This window comes from Tursiops truncatus, chromosome 14, assembly GCF_011762595.2.
Source record: "Tursiops truncatus isolate mTurTru1 chromosome 14, mTurTru1.mat.Y, whole genome shotgun sequence".
Taxonomy (NCBI): Eukaryota; Metazoa; Chordata; class Mammalia; order Artiodactyla; family Delphinidae; genus Tursiops; species Tursiops truncatus.
Genome location: NC_047047.1, coordinates 78,206,009 through 78,227,484, shown reverse-complemented (window position 1 = coordinate 78,227,484; position 21,476 = coordinate 78,206,009). Strand labels below are relative to the sequence as shown.

At 44.3% G+C, this 21,476-nt stretch overlaps 1 protein-coding gene and 1 long non-coding RNA gene across 2 annotated transcripts in view; one reads left to right on the top strand and one right to left on the bottom strand.

The window, feature by feature from the left end:
- Positions 1-6,587, bottom strand: part of LOC109551203 (uncharacterized) — a 141,077-nt gene extending 134,490 nt beyond the window's left edge. Inside the window, exon 1 of the long non-coding RNA XR_012325811.1 lies at positions 4,072-6,587. This is a non-coding gene — a long non-coding RNA (uncharacterized lncRNA). The remainder of the gene's footprint in view (positions 1-4,071) is intronic.
- A 245-nt stretch (positions 6,588-6,832) lies between these two features.
- LRATD1 (LRAT domain containing 1) lies at positions 6,833-11,295 on the top strand. The gene is made up of 2 exons (XM_004326777.4): positions 6,833-7,081; positions 8,046-11,295. The coding sequence occupies exon 2, from the start codon at positions 8,082-8,084 to the stop codon at positions 8,961-8,963; it is 882 nt and encodes a 293-aa protein (XP_004326825.1). The 5' UTR covers positions 6,833-7,081; positions 8,046-8,081; the 3' UTR covers positions 8,964-11,295.
- Positions 11,296-21,476: the final 10,181 nt, after the last annotated feature.

Below are 21,476 nucleotides of genomic sequence, written 5' to 3'. Positions count from 1 at the left end.
TCTCAAGGGAGATGTATAGTCAGGGGATGTTTTGGTTTTTTGGGGGGGGGGGGTTTTTTTTTGCGGTATGCGGGCCTCTCACTGTTGTGGCCTCTCCCCTTGAGGAGCACAGGCTCCGGACGCGCAGGCTCAGCGGCCATGGCTCACGGGCCCAGCCGCTTCGCGGCATGTGGGATCCTCCCAGACCGGGGCACGAACCCATGTCCCCCGCATCGGCAGGTGGACTCTCAACCACTGCGCCACCAGGGAAGCCCAGTCAGGGGATGTTTTTAAGGTGGGAGAGACTTAAACGTGTTTTCATGCAACTGGCAAGGAGCTAATAGAATAAGTAAGATCATAAATGACGGTGAAGAGAAGAGGTGATTGAAAGAGTGAGGCATGAGGGGATGACATTCAGAGCCCGGTGGGATGAACTGGTCTTTGAGAGGAATGGGGCCAGAAAAGGAACAGTAATAGGAGGGGAATTCAGAAGCAATACGAAACGCAAACCCAGGATTTTCATCAATCAGTCAGCAGCCAAACAAGGAATGTACCACCTGGGAGCAGAGAGTTTCCTTGTTCACTCACGTTTCTGCTCTAACCACAGCCTGTTAGCACAGCGAACTGGAGTACAGGAGTTCAAACAACAGAAAAGGGAGAAAAATCCTCAGCTCTGCCCCACGACTACAATATAACTTTTTAAAAAACCACTTGACTTCACACACCTTTGAATGAAAACATATACATTTACCAGCTTAGTATGAGCAGTCTAAAAGGAGGCTCGCTTCTGTCAGAGATGGACCACAGAATGTCTAAAGTACCTAATTCCAAGTATTTATTAAGCACCTAGCTTCAAGGGCTGTCCCAGGAGAATAAGAATAATTTCTTACATTTGAGTAGAGCTTGACCAGTAATTACTCTGCTGCATCTAGAAGGCTTGGCGAGACTGTTTAAAACACAGATCCCTAGAGCCCATCCTGAGATTCTATCACTACATCCGGGAAAGAGCCTGGGAATCTATATTTGTATCAGGGTCCCGGATGATCCCAGAGGAGAATTTGGAAACCCAATGCTGTATGTCCAAGAGCAAACCTTCTTGTACATCATCTAATTTAGAACATGTACCAGGTGTCAGAGTACTCAGGTTGGTGAAAATTGAAACAAAAACAAACACTGCCAGCTCAGTGAATGAAACAGTGACCGTTCATTGTTGATGCAGGCACTGAGCCAGGCAAGGTGCATCTAAGGAGTATTCATTAAGCACCAAACGTCATGCTCGGCAAAGGGACTACAGATTTGAACTAGATTTGGGACTTTTTCTCAAATGATTCTTAGTCTGTGAAGGAGGAAAGAGAAGAAAATCTAACCATGATACCAATTTGGTTTTATAAGTGTTTCGACACATCTCGTGACCAATACATACATGAAATTATGGGAGCATAAAAAACGCTCTCAATTAGAATGGTGAGGGGACAGACATATGGGAGGACCTGATGCATGAAGGGATTATAAATTTCAAATCAAAGCTAGATGAAGCAGGTAGGGAAAGACATTTTCAGAAGGCAGAGCTAACAGCATGTGTGTAAAAGTGACCCAGGGCCACCCAGAGCTCCACCATCACTATCATGCAAGAGGCATGCACTCTCCTAAAATCTGGAGGGAACACAGTGGAGAGACTAACAGTGGGCTGAAACATCTTTGTATAATCCATATCCGGCAAAATACTAAACCTTCAAGTGCTGAAGGTTTTTACCTGGGGAACATTCTCAGGTCTTTAATGGCAAAATGATAAGAAGCCACTAAAAATACTTTAATAACAACATCCAGTTATAGGAAGGAACTCAGAAAATGTGGAAGCCAAACTTGGAAGAGGTCACGTAAGAAATGGACAGTCAGAGTGTCAGTGCGTGCAAAGTGGTTAAGGGGAAGCAGGTCACTAGGAATCTCTTTAGCCTTAGCTGCCATTTTTGTGATCCAAAAGAAGTAGAAGGCAGGTAAGATATTTAGAAAGATGGGTAAGTTAGTCACAACAAAACTAATGGAAATTTAGAGAAAAAAAAATAGTAGGGAGGCATGGGGTAGTACCTAGAGGGTACTACAGATGCATCCACTATTGATTTCTTTAAAAACTGAGTGATAGGAACCTTCTGTGACCTTGCAGGAATCCCATGAATGGAAAGACATCTTAACAGTGAGAACAGACACTAAGAGAGAAAGGGCAGAGGGAAGGATGGGATGTTTGGTGTTCCAACATAGGTCTAAAATAAAGGAGAGAATACCTATCGGGATAGACTAACTGCTATTACAAATAGCCACAACATTTTTTGGGTGGCTTAACTCACTAAAACTTATTTCTCCCTCACATCACAAGGCAATGCAGACAGTCACTGAGGAACCCGCACTTCCCTCCATCTAGTGGTGCCTCTATCTTTCAGAGCCTGGAGTTATACCATGAATCCTCTACATGTGGCCAAATGGGGAAAGAAAGTGCAGAGAAGGTCGTGTTCATGGTTTCAGCTTCTGGAGCCAATGCTGTCAGTGGCTTACTAAACTTCTACCCACATCCCATTGGCCAGACTCCATCACATGGTACCTACCTAAGGGCACATTGTGGGGGGACATGTCATTCAGCTGTGTGCCCAGAAGGAAGGGAAATGGGGTTGGTGGAGCCACTGCACTGCCTCTGCCCCAGATGGGTACAGAGTGTTCTTTAGAAGATATCAGGATGAGTATGCTGACTGCCTAACGCAGTCAAGGACAGGGAAAGGGATGGTTCCCAAAAGGTTAAATGCTAAACTAGGGCATACAATACAATAGGCAGCTGTACTGAACAATACTTGTGTATGTCTGAAATATATTTTGCTTAAAATTGTTGCACTGAAGAGCTGTAGGTTCATATAATAAAACAACAAAATAGAAAATCATAAAGACATTATAACTGAGAGTAATCTAGATTCATTCATTCATTTGTTCTGTACGGATTTAGCAAGTATGTATTGAGTGCATACCATATGCCAGTCACTGTGCTTGTAGTACAAAGATAAAATGAGCAAAATAGACATGATTCCTGACCTCGTTCATCTTACAACCTAGAGGGAATACAGACAACAAAATATGTAACTTCAAGGGAATGGGATTATTTACCCCGTCTCTGATTTTGTTGCAACCACAATAACAAATGACAACTCTCTTAAGTTTACACATGCAAAGAGGAGCAGACGTTTTTAATCTCCCAAGAGGTCACAATCTTCTGAGTCACATAAACTTCCCTGCTCACTAAAGGAACGTTTTCTTCCAGAAATTTCTGTAGGTTTTTGAGGTGTGAAAGAAAGAAAGAAACAAACACGGGCATACAGTTAAAAGCAGAAAAAACATTTTTAGCAAAGTAATGATATAAAGCAGATGGAGAGGATGAACACTCCTTCTGAACCCCTACCTAGAGGTCCGATTTTAAAGGATGACAGTTTGAGCCAAGGACCTGGTCAGTAAAATCTGGGAGAAAGTATTTCATACAGTGCTAAAGAAGGAATCAAGAGGAAAATAAGGAGGATGATACACCAGATGGCAGCAAAAGAAAAGGTAACACACGTATAATTGACTCCTTATCACTCCTCTGCTTACCACTGTCCATATATATTCCTCAAACCATGAAGTAGTCACTTAAAAACAATTCAAAATACTATGGGATACAGGATGTAATCAGCCCCAGGGCTCACACACGGAAATCTATACAGAGTTGCAGACTTTAAATTAGTCTCAGGATAGACAGAGCAATCACCACCTTAAGACAGAAGCAGTGCCACACTCTGGCCAGGGACAGCCTTGGACACGTCATCTAGGGTTAACTTTTGCCTGGGGCAAAGGAAAGGCAGAACTGGACAGTCATCATAACAAGTAGGACATGGGACCCTCTCCTCTCTCCCCTCTTCTGACAACAACAACAACAATAATAATAAGTAGCATTGACTGAAAGCTTACTATGTGCCAAGCATACTTGCCTGCATGAACTCACAACAACGCAATGAGATAGATACTATTTACCCACAACTTACATATGAAGAAACTGACTCCTGGAAAAGTTAAGTGACTTACTCAAAGTTATCCACAGTCAAACTATTGAAGTAGAATTCAAACTACAGTAGTTGGCTTCTTGAGTCTGCTCTTTTGATGACTGTCTTCTGCCTCTGGTGACACTGTATTTCCTCAGTGTGAAAGAAGGCAGGATGGGGTAAGAAATAATAGACAAAACGATTAGCAAAACATATTTTGTAATGCAAATAAAAATTGGGTTTTCTAATGTAGATATCTGATTGGCCTATTTCTTACTTTGTTATCCTTCTAATTGCCAAAATGTCAAAAAGAGTAGATGCATTTTCCTTAGTTTACTTTTAGTTCTTTCTTCCCCATGCCTCAGAGACTTAATGTGTTCTCTGCCTTCTGTTTCAAGGGGACCATGGGGCTGGGGGGGAGAGGGGATTCTCAGGGCATTTATTTTCCCTGGTGATTACTAAAGCAGTAAGCCTTTTATCCTGGCAGGGGGAGGGTTTGGAAAGGAGATTCAAAATATTGCATATTGATATTTCAAACTTTTGGCACTGTATCTCAAAGTCCTGACAACATTTTATGTTAATTATCCTTTGGAATGAAGGGAAGTTAAGCAAAGAAGAGCAGCCTGCTTACTCTGTAGTCTGGAGCAGGGCAGAATAGGACAGGTAGGAGAGAACACAGCATCCCATGCAAATATGTTGTAAATGTTTGTGCACAGGATTTATCTTGGGATGGACAGAGGATAAAAAAATTATTCAGTGTCAAGCCCTGAGCTACTTCCACTGAGCTCCTCTCAGACACCAGTAATGAACTCTTCAGATACTCCTCGCAGAGATCCCTGAAGTCCAGTTTATAACCAGGCCAATAACTCACTTTTGATCTCTGAAGCCACTTGTTCGATTCTCTGGACTTCAGGGCCAAAATGAGTTGTTTATTATTCATAGCAAGTATAAAAAAGGTCATCACAAGCTGTGGTCAGTTCCAAGGATGGCAACTGGTATTCTCATAACTTGCACGTGGGCAATGGAAAAATTTTTTAAAAGACTTATGCACATCAAATATATACAGATGGTCATTTTAAAGCCACTTTTTCCATCAATACTTATTAACCATCTAATCTGATAAATCACTGTATTTGGAGGCTGTGGGGTATACAGAGGCCTTCAGAAAGCAAACATGAACTGGAGACTCTGCAATTTGAGAATACTTAAGCAGAATCATCTATCAAAAAATTTTTTTATAATATGTAACAGTCCTCATGTAACCTGGGGCCGATCAGCTAACTTCTCTGGAACACCAGTTTTCTTACCTTATGCAACACGATTTTATTCATTCAACCAACAGTAGAGCCAGGTTAAAGACTGGTCCTGAAATCCCATAGAGCCTGGATAGATTGCTGGCGCTGGTATTTGGGCCTCAGTTTCTCATTTGTTGCAGTGGGGATGTTAGTGAATCCCCTACAGAGGCAGGGAGATTAAGTCATTTACTTAAACACCAAGACGTAGTGCCTAGCAACTTGTAAGTGGTCAATACTTGTTGACTGTTTTCATTTTCATTACTGCTGATGGAACCCATTCTGTTAAAAAGTACTGTTAAAAAGGTCCAGAATACAAAATTATGTAGAACACAAGTCAATCCCGAAGGCATTCACTTTTTAAAGAGGAAGAAAGTCAACAGAGATGTGTAATAAAATGGGATGAGAGCACTAAGAGTTTGTACCAGCTGCCAAGGGGGCACAAAGAGGAAGCACCCAGTTTTCCCTGGGTAAAGAGAGTAGGCTCCACCGAGAAGCTGCTGGAGCCCAGCCTTGAAAGGAGAACTAGATGTCTAAGAACTCTTCAGGACTTAACGTTATAAGCTTTTTAAACTGTCAATCTAAAACTTCACATGTGTGAAAGTCATCTTTCAGCATCCCATATCCAGAGCACATTCATTAACTTTCCAACCAGGAATGCCATCATTAATTACTGCTGGACACCCTTCTCCCACGAAACCAAACAAAAATCCCTTAGCAATCCCTTAGCAATGGCAGTTCTGGGGGTTGGGAAGCAAGATTATGTCCCACTGTCGACATTGGTGATGCGCCCCCTTCACAGACAGACTTGGAGGCCAAACTCAGGCCCAGTCAGGGAGGGGGGTGGTCAAGGCTCCGCCTTTTCATTCGTGTTTGACACCGCGCTCCTTTTAAACCAGGCGCCAGTGCTGGGTCAGCAGCTCCACACAGGTCAAAGGAGATGAACCGAATACCGCAGGCACAATTTCAAAGGGATCGGTGGCCGTCAGGAAAAAGTCTGTGCGCCGAGGACCAGCCCAGGGGCCCTCAGGAACCCAGGCTCAGGGGTCCTCAGCAGGGTCCCCGGGTGCCCGCCTCTGACAACGTCGTTCCCCGCCCCGGGCCGCGCAAAAGGCTCGGGGTGCACTGGGGATTTTTCTCCACCCTCAGACTCAGCTTCGTCGCTTGAGTCTGTTCTCCCGGAACACAGAACGCAGGCTGACGGCGCGCCCAGTCTCGATCGGTAGGCGAAGCTGCTGGATGGAAGCCGGCCGAGCCGCCGTACGGAAGCGCCCCGCCCCTCGCGCGCTCCCGGCCGGCGCTCGCACCTAGCTCCCGGGGGCGGCGCGCGCTCCGGTGTGCGGGGGCAGGGCGGGGCGGGAAGGGGCGTGGCGTGGCGGGGCGCACGCTGGAGACCCGCCCCTGCTCCCCTCCCCCTCCGGCGGAGATTGACGAGCACTGGGCATCGGCCCCAACCAATGAGCGCGTCCGGGGGCGGGCCCTGGAGCCAGCTGCTTTGGCTACTTAGAGTCGTCGGCTGGGCTGTAGGAAACCAGAACGGAGTCGGGACTGCCCAGGTGGAGTAGGCGCCCCAGCCAACGTGGACCGGCAGGCGCACGGGCATCGCGGCGGGGACCGCACCGCACGGATCCGCGCGGGGCAGAGCCGAGCCACAGCCCCACGCGCCGCCCAGGACACGCTCGTCACCACCACCTCCGCAGCACCCATGGGGACCAGGAGACTTTAAAGGAGTTTGGGGTTTCGGGAGCAGGGAAATCACGGGTACGAAGAGGCAGCTTTCTTTGCCTTGGAAACGTGTTTTCTTCGTCCGATTGTTTGGACCCTGTGCCGGGTAGGAGGGAGAGGGGACTTCTGGCTGAAAGTGGGCCTCGCCACACAACCCGCACCCACACCGGCACACACACACCGCACTGGCTTCCCCCATCCTCCCCTTGCCTCTTTGTTAGGTTATTTTAGACAGAGCAGCCTCGCCCTGGCGCAGCCAGATTGGCTCTGCTGGGGAGAAGGCGAGAGAACTAAGGGGCAGAGTGCACCTGCCTGTGTGGGCAAGTGTGCCCGGGTGCGTGGGTGTACGTGCACTGGCGAGCGTGCCAGCGTGGGGTTGGAATAGTGTACGAAGGTGGGGGTCTGAGTGTGTCGTCGCGAAGGTTTGTCATTGTACGTGACATCAGCACACCGGTGTACCAGCCTGTCAGTGTCTGGACTCCAAGTGTGCAAAATTGTGCTGGTGTCAAGTGGGTGCCCGTGAACGTGTCCGATGGTCATTGCGCGAGGCGCTCTCGGGGAGGAGCACGGACCTAGGGTAAAACTGAGAGGTGGGCTGCGGAGGGGGGCGGCTGAAAATGTGAGCGCAGCGCGCTCCAAGCTCTGGAGCCCGAGGCGCTCCCCCTTTCCTCCAACCCACCTCTCCGTCCCTTCCTGGGTGTCCCGACTCCCACGCTGCCACACCCCGCGCTGTCCTTCCCACTGGGACCCCGCACGCCCTCCCGCGCTCCAGCCTCTTCTCTTGTGGGCGTTGGGCCGGGTTCCGGTACAAGGTCCGAGGCTGCGTGGCGGCGTCCGCTCTCGCCCGCCGGACTGCTGGCTCCCGTGCCGGTCCTGGCCCCGGGGAGGCGGTTGACTCCAGTACAGGCGCGCGGGCGGCCAGGTCCCGGGGGCACGGCTCGTCCTGGGGAGGGCAGCGCGACTCTGATCGTGTCTCTGCGTCTCCTCTGTGCTTCCGCAGATCCCCGCTTCTGGCCCCGGCCTCGCCGCGTCATTGATGGGCAACCAACTGGACCGCATCACCCACCTTAGCTACAGCGAGTTGCCCACCGGGGACCCGTCGGGGATCGAGAAGGACGAGCTGCGGGTCGGGGTTGCCTACTTCTTCTCGGATGAGGAGGAGGACCTGGACGAACGAGGCCAGCCCGACAAGTTTGGCGTGAAGGCCTCCCCGGGCCGCGCTCCCTGCCCGGAGAGCCCTAGCCGTCGCCGCCACCACCACCTGCTGCACCAGCTGGTCCTCAACGAAACTCAGTTCTCCGCCTTTCGGGGCCAGGAATGCATCTTTTCCAAAATGAGCGGCGGCCCTCAGGGCGCCGACCTGAGCGTCTACGCGGTCACGGCGCTGCCCGCGCTCTGCGAGCCCGGCGACCTGCTGGAGCTGCTGTGCCTGCAGCCCGCGCCAGAGCCGCCCGCGCCCGCCCCGCACTGGGCCGTCTACGTGGGCGGCGGGCAGATCATCCACCTGCACCAAGGCGAGATCCGCCAGGACAGCCTGTACGAGGCGGGAGCGGCCAACGTGGGCCGGGTGGTGAATAGCTGGTACCGCTACCGCCCGCTGGTGGCCGAGCTGGTGGTGCAGAACGCCTGCGGCCACCTGGGCCTCAAGAGCGAGGAGATCTGCTGGACGAACTCGGAGAGCTTCGCCGCTTGGTGCCGCTTCGGCAAGCGGGAGTTCAAGGCGGGAGGGGAGGTGCCGGCCGGCACGCAGACCCCGCAGCAGCAGTACTATCTCAAGGTGCACCTGGGTGAGAACAAGGTGCACACGGCCAGGTTTCACAGCCTGGAAGACCTCATCCGCGAGAAGCGCCGCATCGACGCCAGCGGCCGCCTGCGTGTGCTCCAGGAGCTCGCCGACCTTGTGGACGACAAGGAGTAGCCTGGGGGAAGCCGCCCGCCCCTCCAGCCTCCCCGCGCCCCGCTCCCTCCCCCGCACGCGGGCTCCCAGGCCGGCGATTCAGCACCCCCCGACCCCCTTGAGTGGCCACCCGCAGCGGCCAGCGCCCGGGCTGCAGCCTCGCATCTTTCTGGCAAGTGGCAGGTAGTCCCAGGAACTGGCCCCGGGACTGAAGGGGCCGCGCCCGCCCGGCTGAGATCCCCAGTGGTGATGATGGTGTTGGGAGACCCAGCGTGCGCTTGCCCCTTGAGTTGTAAGTGGGGAGAGGAGAACGGGCCGAGGGAAGCAAGGACAAGACCTCCCCCCAAGAGTCACTGGTCTAGTGACTAACACCCGACCTACTAGAAAGGGACCATCACCGCCCCAAACGTGCACACACAGACCGGTGGGAGGTGAGAATGGATCCTTTCAGGGCACAGCTCAGCTCTAGTATGGATGTGTCCCCAGACTGCAGGATTTCCAAGAAATCGAGCCTGTCCCTCATGCACTTGTGAATAATTCCACGAGGGAGCAAGCACTTCGGGACTCCGGGTTATCCCGAGGCTGCCCGGGACTTTTTCAGCTCTCCAGTCCCTGGTCTCCTGACATTGTATCCCAGGCTCCGGGCTAAGCAAGACAGTGTTTGTTTTGCTTCCCGTTCTTTCCACCTAGGGAAGCGAACGCCACTCCCCACCGGCATTTGCCTGTGAGTCTCCCTTGCTGGCAGAAGGGATGCCTTCCCGGTCCCCGGAGGATAATGGCGCAGCGAATTTGATGAGGAGAGCCGGCCCCGCCCCCCTGGACAAGAGAAGGCTCACCAGGTGTCCGCGAACTTGAATCTGTGTAAAGGGCGCTTGTTCTCAACCCTAGATGGCTCCCTCCTTGGGCTGCGTTTCAAAAATAACCACAGTTTTAAAGGGGTTGGAGAAGACGGAGGGGAAAGACATGGCAACATTCCAGAAACCAGCATTATTACAGCACCATAGCCAGTGTATTTAGTTTGGCTTTTCCTAACACAGAAATCTCAGAAGGTGGGGAAGTGGAAATAAAGTCTTAAAATCGAGAAAGCAGTTGTCCAAATATGTCAACAAAGCCTATCGTGTTGATGTTTTTTTATTGACCATTTTAGCAACATGCTAATAAAATTTCAAATTGAAATTTTTATTTTCATGGCTTTAATCCATGATAGTTTAAATACTGGGGGCCATTAAGAGTGGATTTAGCTAAGAGCTTAGCTAACATTGCCTTTTCAGTCTATTTTTCTCAAACCTTATGAGAATTCTGTTTTTGAATATTGTAGTTAATTTTTTGGCTTTAACGGCAGCCCTAGTAATGGTGGAGTTGTTAATCCATGTGTATATTGTGCTGAATCTCCATCAGTTAAGGGGTTTACTGCTTCGGTGGAAATTGCTAGCAGGTTCCATGATGTTAATTTCTCGATGTTGTATACCACTACCATTCCACATTTGCATTTCTATTTTTCTTCCTCTCTCCCTGATCTTCTTAAAAAACGAATGTAGAATTGGTGGCTTTTTCCCCCTTCTCTTTAGCCAGTCCCACAATTCATTCCTGAAAACCGGAAAGAACTTCTAGGATCAGGTCGATCGTACGGTTTTCAAAAAATTAAGGCTGTTTGAAACCCCTTCCCTGGGTAAGGACTTACCAACTTCTCTCCTGTGCTGCAGCCCCAGCCTGATTAACTGTTACTCGATTCAGTGTGTGTCAGACACACCTCCAGCATCTACGTCCCGTCCCTTCCAGGGGAATTTGTCAAATAATGGTGTTTAGCTAATTGTTGCAAGCAGTCGCCTACTGACAGTTGTGATCTAGTTGGACAGCAAATATTATGGCCAAAGCCAGTTTCTTGGCATTTCAAAAACAATGCAATAAAAACTAGTCGAGGTTAGCTGCGACTGGAAATGCCTTTCTTTTGTTTGTTTTCATGGTAAAATGATTCATCTCTGTTTTGTTTTTTGGTTTTCAGCCTGGATTCATTCCCTGATCTTGACTCAAAAGGTCAGCTCAATGAACTATGAACTAGAGTATTTTTCTTAAGCCTATTGAGTGATTTATTTTTAAAAAAATGTTTAAATGCCTATGCTTTTCTTTCAGCACATACAACAGCAAAACTTTTGTAATAACGAACTTAACATTTGCATGTATGGAGAACTGGAAATCATTTATTTCCCTAACTTATTCCCCTTTCCAATAACAGATGTCGGATCCTAAACCGAAATTCTTTATTGTATCTACACAGCCCACATTCTTTACTGTGTCCTCCTACTGTATCTTGGCTCTCTGCTGTATTAAATACCATCCTAAGCATTTGTTCGAACAGGACTCCTTCTTGACATTTTGTCTTCTACCTGTCACTCAGAGGGTGGGACTTTAGCAAAAGAAATGAACGGTCTCTCACACCTGAGATTTATTTCCTCTGATGGTACATAATCTGATTTTGCTCTTACTAAGAGGGTCACTATAACAGAGGCTTAGCTTGATACTTGCTGAGACTAGATTAGCAATAAAAATAAGAGTTTGGCAGCCAAAGTAGCACTCATGACTATATTGGTCTATTAAGGATTGGGTTGATGATGATACTTCTACAAATTCACGATAGAAAAACACTAGTTACAAAGGGAACTTGAAAGGTCTGTATATTCCTTATATTACTCCTGAAATTTTTGTTATCTGTTGGTCAATGTTAATAATAACCAGTGGCAGAATAATTCTAATTGTAGTACAGCATGAAGAGGCTATTATCAAGATATTGTCTAATAGTTTTATGCTGGAAAACGTGTCTATTTTTAGGACGTTCTCAATGGGAATGACAGCGAGAAGGTGGAAGGTCTCTGGGAAGACGGTACCAGTAGACTTGAGTTTTATTATGAGCAGATACAATATCTCTGGATGTTATCAGAGGTATAGAAACTAAGCCAAAAGTCTCCTGACGTTTTAATAGAAGTCAGGGATTTAGTCTGGGTTTTCGTTATCCTCAAGAGAACAGAGCTTCATAGTGACTTTCATGGTGTTGAGTGTGGCCTAGCTAGTGGTGGGTCACGTCAGTGATGTGGTGCAGAAGAAAACTATCCGTAGACCCCCATCCTTTCTCACTTTCAGAAGGTGATTCTGAAAAGCAAACTACTAAAAAAAGATGAATATTTTTACTTCAGGGACTGCTTTGCTACACATTCGGTAATTAAGGAAAAAAAAAAGGAGGTAGAATGGGGAGAAGGGAGGTTAGGCTTACTTTAAACAAAACCAGTCCTGAAACACTGTTATTCTCAAAGTATATAAAAAAAAAATTCTGTAGAAGTTACATGTATTGCATTTCTTTTTTAAAAAATTAAAAGTATATTAATGAGCCAAATAGATATAAAGTTCCTCATTTAAATGCCTGTCATGACTGTATTTTATTAAATGAAGCAATACCATCAAGTCACTGAAAGTTATAAAACACTTGTGCCAGATTAGAACATCAAACGCAGACGCAGCTGTAAGTTCAGTGACGTCACCTGATTTTACTAGACTTTCAGAATTTTGATGTTTATCTTCCTCTTTGTGTCATGTTTCTGTGGTGAACACTTTTGTTTGAATTTTTTTTTTCCAGAAAAGCATGCTATTGGTGTTTACAAAAGAATTACCTGAGTAATCCGTTTATCCTAACCGTTTTCCAACATTACCTTATTGATTACGTTGGGTGTGTGCTTTCAACACCCCTAAGAATTCAGTGTCTTTGGCATCTAATAAATGGAGCAGGGTCAAATTTCAGTGAAATTAATACTAACTGTACAAACATAACAGAGCTACCTGATTTACTTTTATCTACATGTCTATTTTTAAATCATTCTGCTTTCTCATTTTTAGACAAATGAAGAGAATCTAGTTAGGTGGGCCTTTCAGAGGTGATTTGCCACGTGCATAAAGGGTCTGCAAGTGAAAAACACAGGCTTCCAGATTTCTGGAAACATTAAGAACTGTGTTTAGAAAATGGTTGTCTGAGATCCAACTCGGTATTTTTGCTGACAATTACTAGCTATTAGCAGAATATATATATGTGTGTGTATGTGTGTTTATATACACACACATTTATAATCCTTATACATGTATATGTATACATACATATAATAATTTACACAGGTCATATATGCAGATGTGCATGTGTACACACATATATAAATACATTTCTACCTATAGCTAATAATTGTGATTTCATTCAGAGATATAGATATATGTACACACATACATGCAAACTATTTAAAAATAAAATGGAGAGTGACTTGAGATCTACAAAAACAGGAGGAAACATTCGAGGGTGCAAAATAGCTAATGAGTAACTGGGACACCAAGGCAGCTCTGCCTAAAACGAAGCATAAACAAAAAGAAGAAAGTGTGGGAGTTGCAGTTAGTTTTAGTCTCACTTTTAGAAGACTACGTTCCTTGTTTCTCTAAAATCGACAAAAGATTCAAAGGAAAGCTGTATAGATTATAAAGTAATTGCAAAAGAAGACACAAGATGAAGTGGAGAGGCTATGAGATGATAAAATAAGCTAATAAGCTTTTCAACAGGGGATACCTGTTCTCCATTCGAACTGAAGACAGAAAGCTAAGATCTTATTTTCCAACCATTTCATAATTTATAAAATCTCTGATTTCATAACTCATAGGTTGTATGTTTACCTCATTTGAACTTGCAATATAAGAGATTTAAGCATTTGAATACGTTAGGGAAAAGGAAAAATAGTCTCCTCTGCCCTTACTGGAGGTGAGTTTTGTGATTACTGCATTCATTGGCAGCACCCAGATGAACAGTTCCCCATACTGTGGGCTTGGCACATAGCAGTTGCTCAATAAATATAAGACTGTGGCATTTCTCTACTTTACCTGGTTTTCAGTGATACTTGATCACTAGGAAGACCAGAAATCCCACCACCTGGCTTGTCTGTAAGGGAAACTTAAATTTCTTTCACAGAAATTGGAGGGGTTTCCCACCTCGGAAGGCTCACAGAAATATAATTTATGAAGCTTAAGGCTGATTTCAGTTAAAGGGTATTCTGCATGCTCTGTTTTCTTCTAGGGAAAACAAAAACAAAAACAAAAAAATGACTATCAAAGAATCCAAAGAGAAAATGTTCTCTTATCATTTGCTTGGAAAGGGGAAAGCGAAATAATAATTCTGACAAAAACTTCCACAACTTCATCTCTCATGTACCTCAAGGAGAGATTTTTCTCGCATGAAATCACAAGATCATTCCTTCAGAAGGAAGCTTATTATTGAAGCTCTTGCTAAAAATCTTCTTCAGATGTGCAGGGGGGAACCTACTAAATTGTTACCTTAACTCTCTGGGAAAAATTAGATTTGATGGAATTTGGTCATGGGTAATTTTTCTAAATAAACATTACTCATATATTAACATTTCCAAATAATTGCTATGCCCATTGGCTTTTATAATCCAATTATTTTTTTAATGTGAACGAGTTCTGAGCTTAATTTGGTTCAAAGGGGAGAGGCTTGTAAAATATTAGGTGTGGATAGAGCCAATGACTTAAATTTTAAGCATAAAATAAATGCTTCAGAAGTTAACTTCAGCTATAATACATTCAGTGTTCCAAAAAATAGGAAAGATCATATAAGAGCTTACTGCTCGTATGCTTCCTAAGGAAATTCTTGCCATCAATCTGTGAAATAGACATTAATGTTCTACTCAGGCCACAATGGTAAACTTGAGGGCTTCTTTATTAGAAATATACTGATATTTGCTTTAACAAAGAAGTTATTCTAAAATTCAGTCACTTTTCCCTCCAGCAGTCCCACAAGACGCCAGCTCTTTGCTCAGTGCCAAGCCCATTGTTTTCAGGTATCAGATTCTCCTGGGGAATGAGCAGATCTGGCAGTGATTTTGTAAAGCATCTCCCAACTTCTAATAGTGCTTCTCAGCACAAGTGTTTGCCCAGGGTCTGAGCCAGAGAGAGGCTAACTAAGGTCAAGGATAGGGCTGCCCCATTTTGCAAATAAAAATGCAGGCCACTCGATTACTTCTGAATTTCAGATAAAAAGGGAATAATCATTTTAGTATAAGTATGTTCCATGTACTATTTGGGACTCACTTAGACTAAAACTGATGTGTTTATCTGAAATTCAAACAAAACTTCCTGTCCAATATATTACCTGGCAGCCCTACTCAGGGAAGGCCTCACCATCTCTAAGAAGACAGAGGCCTCTGCATTTTTAGAGCTGACAAACAAAGGACACATCTCCTACCCACATCATGGAAGTCTTATCAGATTGCTCACGTGTCTTTATGGCCAGATTCAGGTCCAGGAACGAGCATATAGTCCAAGAAAAGCCTCAGAAGAAGAGTTCACAGGCTCCCTAGTCATTGAGAGAGTTGGCTGTGCGTATGTGTAGGTGGGGATGGGGGAGTGTTTCCTGTGTCTCTATTCTTATACCCTTTGGATTATATTTATAGGACATGCCACCCTTTATCTTGGGGGGTATGATGAATACTTGCCCGTACAACCAAAAATACTCTACGCCACTGTTTCTTTTGTTTGTTTGGTTTTTTTTTTTTTTTTTTTTTTTTTTTTTTGCGGTATGCGGGCCTCTCGCTGCTGTGGCCTCTCCCGTTGCAGAGCACAGGCTCCGGATGTGCAGGCTCAGCGGCCATGGCCCACGGGCCCAGCCGCTCCGCGGCATGTGGGATCCTCCCGGACCGGGGCACGAACCCGTGTCCCCTGCATCGGCAGGCAGACTCCCAACCACTGTGCCACCAGGGAAGCCCTACGCCACTGTTTTTAATCCCACCTGCTACTTATCCCAATCTGGGTCCCCACCTCGCACCTGGCTATTTCACAGCTTCCTCACCTGTCTCTCTCCCCCTGGCTTCTCTATCCAAACACCTGCAGCCATAGCGCTCTTTCTCAATACAGGCCCATTGCTCACAAGATAAAGGCCAAGGTCCCAGGGGGCAGCAGTCAGGGTGCTCCATGGTCTGACCCCTATGTACACCCAGCTGCATTTCTCTCGACTCACAGGGTTTTACAGAACATAGAGTGTTCATTCATCCTTTCATGACTTTCTACATTGTTCCCCTTTACCTAATGGCCATTCTTGATTCCTGAATGGAAAACCCTTATTCAACCACCCTTCCTGGCCTATCTCTAAACTACCCCTAGCATGGTTTTAGTAATTTCCTTCTGTGTGTTCCCACTGAATTTGCTTACAGCTCCCCCAGACTTGCCTCGACTATAAATATTGTTTACACCTGTCTCTCCCTGCGCTGAGCTCTGTTAGAAAAGGCCCTGGGACTTACTTATTCTTGCAGCTGCAAAGTCAAGCTCTTGTGTTAGGCGCTCAGTTAGAATCTGTTGGACGCACGGAAGAAGTAGGGAAGGGAGAAGAGCTGGCTGCTCCGTATGTATGTGAGCATTGGCCCACCAGCTCACTCTGAATGGGCTATAAAGACCTATTAACTTATACGTACTTCGCCCTGAGAACCATGCAGTAGAAAATTCGTTTCTATTTAGAAAATTAGCTGGAATTCTGAGGAGTCTACATTGCATTATATTACCCTACAAATGATGGAAGATTAGCCTTATGTAGTTGAAAAGTTTTCTCTGCCCTGGTTATACCTGTACAAGCATTTCTTAATGAATGAACTTCATGAGTTTCATTATGATGGAAATACAGATTTTTTTCCTCTTGGTAATTTAATTTCTGCCTAGGTGAGACAGCTTTGAGAGTTGCAGATCTAGAAGGCAGCGGAGGAGTGACTTGTAAGATGTGAAGATGAGACAAGGCATTTCCCACATGGGCCACTTCAGTAAATGGGTCCTCGAAAGCCATGTTAAGTCAGTACAGAAAATGTCTACTGAAAACCCCAGTCCTGTTCCCTTTTGGGAAGTAAAATCTCTCCCAATCTTAGACTAAGCAAATGTGCCTATAGCATGTGTGGAAGGAAGAAAAGGATCCCCTTGCCTAATATTCCAGCAGAGGGAGCAGAGGAAAACCAGCCCCCTTTGATAGGTGATGTTGGGACCTCCAGGCTGGTTGAACAGCTAGAATAATTTGAAATGATACGAGATGCAACTGAGCACTAAAAATGTAACTCAATTAATGTCTTATAAAATATATATGGTTTTATATATTATATTTTGCCTGGAACTCTTAGGAAGAGCATCCCGTGCTTTTCCAGGGAATTATTATTCTGTTTAGCACCTCTGGACATTTAATATAGTTTAATATGGTTTTGGTGATGGTTATGGTTATCTGTACTTCAGAAAAGCGTTCTAGTTTGAGATTTTAAACCATAATATCCTGTTGAGAAAAGAAGTGTTAAAACTTAAGAATGGAGCACATCTTGAGAATGAAAGATTACTAATTTGGGATTAGAAATACAGGTAAATACGGGTTATGGTAAAACATTGCTTTTGCCCAGAGAGCAATTTCCAGAGGAGAGAGCAGACGAGATTTTTCATTATGCAGCCTCACCATTCTGATTTAAAAAATCAGTGCCCCTCGTGTGCATCTGTTTTATCTGTATATAGTTTTATGAGACAGGGTCTACACAGGCAATGGGAGCAGACGCAGTTATTCCACCCTCTACAGACCAACAAAATAAGTGCTTGACAGCCCAGATATGTTCTGCCTGTGTTATATCCTTAAAGACTTCAAGGTCTTTCCATAGCTTACCAGATAAAATCCAGACTTCATGGCATCCTTTGAGCTCTCCTCCATTCTGCCACCTACACCCCAGCCTCTGAAGCTTCATCCTCTGACCCCTTACCATACATTCTCACTATCTGTGCTAAACCACTTACCTCTCTCCAAAAGCCATGTCACTGCATGCCTTTGTTCATGCTGTTTCATTTGTGTGGAACATCCTTCTCCCCTCCTTGACCTTATATCAAAATTCTCCTCACCCTTTAGGACGCAGTTCACATATCAGCTGTTCTATGAAGACTCTCCTTCTCCTGAAACACCCACTACTCTGACAACAGCGGGCCAAATTATTCCTTTCTCACTGAGCTCCTATGGCTCTTCACCCATCATTTTAACATTCATTCCACCCATTTCATATTCTGATTTTCAGCCCCTAACCTATGTCAAATACAATTTATTTAAGTTAATGGGAACCAGATTACCTTCTGAAATAGTTTTTTATCTTGAGTCAAGGATCTTGATATTTTGATCTTTGGTTCTTTAGTAGCTAATATCTTGGTCATATTAGATGCTCAACCAATGCTGACTTAATCGAATTCAGTTAACTTAATTCAAAGGCAACTGTTCTTCTACAAGAACAGTAAGTGCTATTTTTAAATTAATGTTCTAATGGGAGATCAACTCCCTAAACATTTATTGGGTCCCTATTAAAGGCAAGCCTTGTTTTAGGTCATGTAGATACAAAGCATGGTCTAGACTTCAAGAACTCAATCCGGTAAAGGAGACAGGCACACTATTAGCCATAATCCACTACAACCTGGAATATAGGTCACTGCAAAGATATAATTTTTAAAAAAATACCGTAGAAGGTCAAAGGAAGAAGCATTTGGAAGTAGACATCAACTTCAGGAAATGAAAGTCATTGACTGGAATAGAAGATCCGAATGATGTTTTTAAGATAATTACACAATTTTGTTTAGTCTTTATTAATAGTTGAGAAAATAGACCAATTTTTCATGTTATGTAAATGTAATAGACTATCTTTTGTCATTTTTATGTAAAATGCTATTTTTAGAGTGTCTGGTCCTACAAATTCTACAGAATTGAGATTTAAATATATTGAAGCAACGCCCTTTTGCTGTGGAACTACTGAGACTGACAGGTTATTAGCATTTAATTTACCAGTTAATTCACCTCCCAGCACATCTCGGTAGGCAAGATCTTTGATTGACTGATGGACTGGTTGCCTGAGATTTAGTTCACAGGGTTAGGACAAATTCTCTAATGAGAAGCTGTGCAAATGAGGGGCTTCTTGGAGTGAGGCTGGGCCCAAAGCAGTGATGATCTTAGGTCTCCTGAGAGATGGAGCTCTCACTCGAGGAGAAAGGCCAAGGCCACAGCCAGGAGGACAGGGCCACTGGTCAGTCCTGAGCGACAAGGTGGGCTACAGAGAAAAAACAGCCCAAATGTCAGAAGCCATGAGGACACTGGTCAGATGCAGTGTGCAAAAATGTGTCAAGATGAAGGCCATTTTGCCAAGATAGAATTAATAGTTGAGATGAAACTATTGCTAAGAGGAAACTGACAACTCTAAGAAACGATGCTGGCTCACCATCTGTATAAATATTTCAATTTATAACATATTGTGTTTAATTTTAAAATGACCTTTGGAAAAAAACCAGGAAATCTATTAACTTTGACAATACTCCTTCAATACAAATAATAGAATTTCTTTGAAGAAAAACAAACTTAAGCCTCTTGTCTAAAGAAACCCTACATTTACTCAGGTGTTTCCAATGGCCTTTGGTGAAAAGCAACCGCTTTCTAAATGCTTCTAATAATTTCAGTAAATATCTCTGTGAAATTGAACACATAATACAGGCAAAATGTTCCTTCTTATGTGCAATTCCCATTTGCTTTAAAGGGAGACATCCTAGATTATAAACAAAGATTGAGAAATAGCCAAAATGTCCAAGTATACAAGTACCAGTGACTGGATTGCAATTCTTTAAGTGTCGAATCTCATGCTAATGAATTCCAAAGAAAAACAGCTGACTTTACGCATTTATTTTAATAAGGCTGTGAAAACAGTCCATTTACAGTATAAAAACCCCTTGTCTTTTAAAAATGCCATATGGAATATTTTAATAAATTAAATTTTTGTCTGCCTGTCAAATCTGTCAATTTGACAAGACCCCTCAAGGAGTATTGCTAATGTTATAGTTCTATTCTTCCAATAGGGCTACATTTGGAATTCAATATGGGATACTTAGAGCAAGAATCCTTCCATCAGAGTCATTTTAAGTAACAAATACTAACATAATATCTTAAGTCTCCAACCTTTTAAAGCCAGGGTGATTTTGTTTCTTTTGCAAACTCTTTCTTTACCTACAATAGGGTCCTAAATACTCGATTTGTCTATAATAACGAATCTAAGGAGGCAAATAAGTTGACATCATCAGAAGAATAACTATTGACGTTTGCTCAGAGAAGTGTAGATTACATAGTCCATTGTCATCCTCACAACCAACCTGTGTCAGTCAGGTTTTACTATCCCCTGTGTACAAACAGGGGCGCTGAGGCTTGGTGGGAGCAAACACCCAACTCAACGTTACACATCTTGTATTTAGTAGAACCAGTGCTTTACTTTAGGTGTTCTGATCCAAAGCCACTACATTTTTGTATCTCACAAGATCTTCCTGGAATAATCAAATGTCTCCTTCCACTACGTTCTCATAGGGAAAACACACAATATTTCCAGCTAACATGTGGGAGTGTTTAGACTAAACCTCTGGTGGCAGTTGACGAACAAAGATGAACTCTTAGATAACAAGGTCCTACTGGGTAGCACAGAGAACTATATTCAGTATCTTGTAATAAACCATAATGGAAAAGAATATGAAAAACTACATCTATGTATATAACTGAATCACTTTGCTGTACACCAGAAACTAACACAACATTGTAAATCAACTATACTTCAACAAAAAAAATTTTAAAAGATGAACTCTTCATTTTTCAAAGTAACCTATCTAAGAGAAGTACGTATTAGGGTATTCAAAAATACAAACCTATTCAAACCCTGGACCAGCCGTATAACACGTACACTAATCACCTAGACTTGATATTCTGTCTCCTGGAATGGAATCTCAAATGCATGTCCAAAAGCCAAAATGGAATCAAGCTTCAATATTGTGATTCTTTTGTTTTTCATCCTGAACTTGAGAAAAGGAGATGCACCCACTGGACGATATTCAGGGAGTCTGTATCTATCACCAGGGTCCAAGGCAGTCCTCAGAGGACTGTTCAATAAATACGATGCTGCTTATAATGTTTGGGGGAAATATCTCTCAAAAATAGGTAGAACGCCACCACTAACAAATCGATACATGCCATGTTTCTAATTCCTTCTAAGTCTAAAATTCTGGATTTAAAAAAATGTTTGCATGATTGTAATGAAATCTTTCTGTCAATAGCCTGTAATACACAAATTAATGCTGTTTAGTGGCTGGCTGGCCCTAGCAGCAGTGTAAGGCATGAGTCAGGACCTGCAGAGATCTGGCTGAAGGACATATTTATACATGTAAAGAGGCCTGTTTAACTTAGCTAGGAGAGCGTTACCATGAGACACCGCGGTGAATCGATGGTTATCCATATGGCCAGTCTCATGAAAGAATATCTTATGATTCAACCCATGGCATTTCCATTTCTGAATAGGATTAGTTATTCCTCATGAACCATGAACTCACTAGAGATCGAGAGAGACCAGAACAGATACAATTCAGTAAGTAAACCATCTAGCAGAAGGATGGCATAATGCAAAGAACGCTAGATTTTGAAAACCACGTGGCTATAAA

What these genes read in the sequence shown, in the direction of transcription:
- LRATD1 (XM_004326777.4), top strand. Translation starts at nt 8,082, where the DNA reads ATGGGCAACCAACTGGACCGCATCACCCACCTTAGCTACAGCGAGTTG.